Source organism: Teleopsis dalmanni, chromosome 1, assembly GCF_002237135.1.
Source record: "Teleopsis dalmanni isolate 2A chromosome 1, ASM223713v2, whole genome shotgun sequence".
Taxonomy (NCBI): Eukaryota; Metazoa; Arthropoda; class Insecta; order Diptera; family Diopsidae; genus Teleopsis; species Teleopsis dalmanni.
The window spans coordinates 170,419,174-170,425,138 of record NC_051846.1 but is presented as its reverse complement, the minus strand read 5'-3'; the positions used below and the strand labels follow the sequence as shown (position 1 = coordinate 170,425,138).

The 5,965-nt window shown below is 30.8% G+C and overlaps 1 protein-coding gene across 1 annotated transcript; it reads left to right on the top strand.

The window, feature by feature from the left end:
• Positions 1 to 4,450: 4,450 nt before the first annotated feature.
• LOC119670098 lies at positions 4,451 to 5,659 on the top strand. Its single transcript, XM_038080215.1, has 2 exons — positions 4,451 to 5,054; positions 5,158 to 5,659. The coding sequence occupies exons 1-2, from the start codon at positions 4,512 to 4,514 to the stop codon at positions 5,596 to 5,598; spliced, it is 984 nt and encodes a 327-aa protein (XP_037936143.1). The 5' UTR covers positions 4,451 to 4,511; the 3' UTR covers positions 5,599 to 5,659.
• Positions 5,660 to 5,965: the final 306 nt, after the last annotated feature.

Sequence of the window (5,965 nt, the reverse complement as noted above, 5' to 3'; positions counted from 1 at the left end):
TTACATCGGTCGCATCAACTTGAATCACTTGAATTAATTGTAGAATTTGATGATATTGGATAATGTATATTGCTGTTTATCCATAGAATATTTATTCTATAAAAAAAGATATATGCAAGGGGTTTGCGGAATACAACAGAACATACTACAGTCAATTAAAACTTTTTCAATGTAGAAACCATACTGTGATCATTACAAAAGTACTAATAATAGTGGTGGTCACGGCTAGTAGAATATGTTAGTAATCACAAATCGATGATGTAACACTCATTCATTAAAAAGCACTATGGCATTTAGCCGGGCTACTTTGGAGCGCCGGCTTAAACTTGGACAAGAACAATTGAAGAAGAACTAAGAAAAGCGAACTATTTCTGGAGTGACATATGCCGTGAATCAAATAACGGAATACGATTTAAAAATGGTAGAGGCCCTATGCTCCACTGGGAGGTAAGGATAACAGAGAGAGAAATGAACCACTTGACTACTGATTATACATATTTGAGAGTATCCAAAATAGCTCCAAGTAAAACCCAAAACTTTCTTCAATTGAAAATTATATTTATATATTTAAAAATTTCCTCAGGGGGTATATTTCTTTTCTATTTAAGGTGAAATTTCTCACATAGAGCACAAAAATTTTAATTAAAATATTTATGTGTAATAGAATCTCAGCAGTTTTCCATTTGTAAATGTAAGAGAAAGGTTGATTCTATATTTAGATATAAAATAGTTTGCATTACTTGATATTTTTATTAATAAGTAAGCCCTTCTACTTGAGTGCACGTGCAGTGTAGTTGTTTTAGTAAGACTAGTACTAGAAGTGCTCTTAACCAACCCTTCGCTATAATTACTTCAATAACGAATTTCAAATGCAACTGCTGCAAATGCATAAATGTGATTTTTCCCTTATTATACTAAACAGTAAAATAAAATAAATATACAAAACCTTGTATTGTATTTGTAATTTATTAATTTATTTCCTCTTATTTTCCATTTCATATTGTGATTTTCACAGTAAGTAATGAGCTTTATTTATTTTTGCAGGGAAAACTCATTCAAATAAATAAACGTCAAGTAAAGTGCACACGTAAAACCATATAATTAAAGGTCAACATATAATTAGAACCCTAAGAAAGGAAATATTTTAAACTGCATAAAAAAATTATATTTTAAGTTTTATTAATGTATATTTTTTTTTGTTGTTTTCTCTTGAAATAATTGAAAACAATTTTTTAACCCCAACTGAGCGTAGAAATTAATTTTTAATTATTATAAGCAAAAGAATGGAAATGAATGAAAATTGCAGCATACTTTGTGGCGTACCAAATAATTATTAAAATAAACAAAAGCACAAAATATACTGAGGCGGAAGAGCAAACAAACTAGGACAACAGTGTTTATTTTACTATATTTTGTTGGTCACAATTATGTGGTCTATTGTCTAAAATCATGTGTGTGTGCATGTATATGTATATATGTATGTATGTGTGGGGTTTCCTTCTCCAGCTTCTTTGGGTTTTTTATAGTTTTTTTAAATAATTTTTTTTTAATAAGAGTTTTCAGTTGCAATATCTCAATTGTGTTGGGTTTTTAATTTGCTTGCTGCCACCTTTTGCCTTTACGTCCATTACACAGTTTTGTGCCTTTGTCAGGCATATTTCATTAGATGAACATGAATGAAAAGTCAATGTATGGGGTGTGTAAAGAGAAGGACCTTTACTCTTAACCAGTCATTTACAGCACAATTAGTCGGATTTAAAATTGCACAATACTTAAGTGTATTTATAAACTATTAATTGCATTTCTGCTTCCATCAGGCATTGCGCTTGCAGTCACTCATCGTAACACTTTTTGCACTTACATCACACTCGAGGCTCGCCTCTGCAGTACACGTAATGCACCGATATCCTTGTGTGGCGGCGCCCGCCTCGTTGTCGGTGGGGCGCATAAACTCTGGCTGCGGTCACGTACGTTTTCTTCGCGATAAGATCGAAATATTGTGGCTAATTTTAAATTGAAACACAACATGACTTTTGCCGTTGTTAATTTATTTCTGTAGTCGTTCTTTTGTATATATTGTATTATTTATCAGATTTATATTCTCTTTTATTACTTTTTATTTTATTGTAAATTGCATTAAAGTTTCCTGTTTTGTTGGTCCTTTTCATTTAATTTAAATGCCGGCTTTCGTATATTTTATTTGATTTTCTCTTTTATTTATTTTAGTCTTATTTTTTCTTATTTTATTTTTACTTGACTTTGATTTTCTGGTTTTAAAGTTCTTTTATAAAATTTTTCGTTGCAAGTTTTATTTTTAAAAATATTCATTGGGTTTCATTTTTAGTTTGGTGTTTTGGTTTCTTGGTTTCAATAAAATATCAATATTTATTTATATCGTTGTCCTGTGCAAAAAATACTTATTTTTATTATTTATCATATTTATGACATTGTTATGACAAAAATATATTTATATAATAAATATTTTATTTTAATTTTATTTATAACATAGGTATAACAAAAATATTATACTTAGAAGATAAAAAGACACTAGCTATAGAGGTATTCGACTCTTGGAATAGTAAGTATTTGAATTCAAATCTTAATATTGACTTCTAAAGTAAATATAAGCCCTATGTATTGGAATTGTTCTAGTGTAAACATGTACGAACTATCTTATCTTAAAGTAATTAAAATATTCAAGCAGTTATATTATTAATTCTCTTTTGCAACAAATGTTTTCTTATGGCTATCATATCATTAGTATTAATATAGACCTAAACGCCGCAACTATTTCAGTATATATGGTCATCATCTCATTGTCATAACATAGTATTTATTTAGTTTCATTATAGTTATTTTCTCATTGTAATTAAGTACTAATTTAGGCACATATGCGCCAACTAATCTTTCTAAATTAGTATTTATTTAGGAACATACGTCGCAACAAGGTTATCAAATCATTGCGAATTAGTGTTTATTTAGACGCATACAATGCAATAAAATACTAATGAAAAATGTATATAAGCTGAAGAAATAGAAATAGAATAGAAATATTATTATACAGAGGAGCAATAAAATAAATAAATAAATAAATAAATAGATTGTAGTAAAATAAATAAATAAATACAGTAAATAAAAGAAAGTGAGGCAGAGAGAGAGAGAGAGAGAGAGAGAGAGAGAGAGAGAGAGAGAGAGAGAGAGAGAGAGAGAGAGAGAGAGAGAGAGAGAGCGAGAGAGAGAGAGAGTGAGTGGAAGACAGAGAGAGAGTGAGTGGAAGACAGATAGAAAGAGAAGGAAGGAGCAGGAAGTGAGAAAAAAGAGAAGGCTAAAAAAAGGCTCATTTAATCTGTATGTACGCAAGAACTTGCGAAGAAATTCTGTTTATTTCGTTCCTATCAAATTCACAGGAGTGGTTGCTTGAGCATTTCGCTTCCAGTTAAATTCTTACGATACGTACCGACTAACTGAGCATTAACCTAACGTCAATAAAAGTTAGTTTCCGCAAACAATGGGAAAGCAATACGCAAAAAAATAAATTATTATAATTGTTGAGTATCAATAAACGTAATATAGAAGTGATATTGTATTTGTCTGATACAGTATATTATTTCATTAGACCCTTATAGGCTGTAATATTTCTGCATTATTTCGTGTAATAACTAAACATTGGGTGTCTGCACATTTTAAATGATTCCAAACTGTCATGTGGTTGATATTTAGTGTATTCGTAATCTTCTGACAACTTGGGTGTCAGTTTTGCATCACCAGTCGTAAAATTACCAGTCGAAATTTTTAGCGAAAAAACGGAAAATACTTTTTACATTAACTTATATTAAACCCATAACATACATAATACATAACACAATATTGAAGCAATGACTTTTTTCAGGATTGTGCTAATGGGTGATACATCAGTAAATACGTTTTGACAGTGTTTTTGCAGTACATTATCTTTAGATTACATTGTCAGTGGGTAATTTATTCCTAAATCACTTCCCTTCGGTGGATAGGCTACTACGATGAAGCTACCTAACGGTGACCGACAGTAATCGAAATAAACCTTGTGACAATAACGGTGTAGAACTTTGTGAAGTGGGAGTATAAATATTGCGAAAAAAAAACTGTTACTGGATACCTCTTCAAATAACTTGTTTTGAATTAAGGCAATGCATGTTGGTACAGCGAAATAACTATTGAAGCTAAAATATCAATGGAAGCATTAGGAAATTATTATAAAAAAATTTTTTAAATATTGATTAGAAAAATGTTTAGTTAATTGGTACCAGGGAACTACATTACATTTGTAATTGATTAAGAACCTTATAACTTCGTTCAAACATATTCGGCGACGACTGAATTTGCTTCAAGTTCAATCTAGTAGTTTTTATTTTATTTGAAATTAAATAAAAAACTGTCTTGGTGAAATAAAAAAAAATATGTCATATAAAAATTTTTTTATATTTGTGTTGATTACATATTTTGGTAATCGAAAAAGTTGTCAAAATTTAGTAATGTCCAAAAGATTTGATTACTCTCAATATGGACCAGAGCAGTCCTGCAATGATATTGGAACCAATACTATGCCAGACGAAGGTAGGCTTTGCAGCAAATGTGGCAGAGTTGTTTCCAATAACCTACATTATTTTGAAATGTCTGAAAATCCAGCAATAAATCTTGCGACAACAGTACCTATAGTTTCAGATCAAACAAAATATTCAGACGAATTAAAGAATCTCGATATTCATTCACAAGACAAGAAGTTCTTACTTTCAAAGGCAAGTAGCGAACCTGCTAAATACTATGGATCTTCAAAGAGAATTATAAAGAAGAATATATACAGTGACCTAAAAGCATCTCCTTCTCAAAAGCGTGCAGCTATCGAAAGAGAAAGACGTATGAAGGAGCAAATGCAGCAATCTGTGGTTACAGTCACTACAGTCGACACAAAAAAAAATTTAAATGGGGGAAGTGATGTCGCCATTGATTCTGTTCTGCCAGAGATCAATGGAAAATTGCCGCAGGAGCATGAAATGGCAACTCCCATATGTGAAAAGGTAGGTAAAATACAGAAAATAAGATTATTAAATGTAACAACAATATCGATGGATAAAACAAAGAAGATCATCTCATTCTAATAAATCTGTTCATCCTTTTCAGCCGCAAATGAAAAAGAAGATTTGTAGAAAACGTAATAAACGCAACACTGGTGGTGATTTTGAGGAGGAGAAGGATATTGATAACAAATCTAATAATTCCTCTATACCTGAAAACCCAAAAAATAAAGTAGAAATACAAGATGGACCTTGCAAAGCAACTGTAACTGTACCTAAGAAGAAGATTATAAGGAGGAGGAAGAAAAATGTATGCAATAAATTTCGATACGTTATAGAGACCAGTATCCCCTTACCATATGGAGAATTCACTGTTAGTGTGGATAAGAATTCAATAACTCGATGTGCTGATTCTGAAGATGAATCGAGTGATTGCTCTTGCGATGAATGTCAAAAGAACTGCAAGAGAGGTTTGAATAATAAAATTTTTATTAGAAGATATAAAAATAAAAATGCCTGCAAGCGTGCAAGCAAACAACGCCGATGAAGGTGGATTGTGCATTCCTGTAAACCACTTTACAGGATCAACTCTAAATTTAAAATATTCAGAAAACTTTGAAAATTCATGTAATGATTTAATTATATATATATCTTCATATATATATAAAAAAAAAATATAAGCTAAAAAGGAGATAAAAAATATTGAAAACTTTGTAAATGTTTAGGGAGTACTTCAGAAATAGATACGTAAAAATTACAAAAAGGCATTTGGTGGCTCAGAACAAGTTGTAACTCATGAGAGTTCTGCAAGTAAAAACCCCTGTGGATGACTTGACAAAATTTCTAGTACAGTAAAACCCGCAAGAGATAAGATAGCGTAAGACCGTGACTTGTGAAACAAGAATACTATTCGA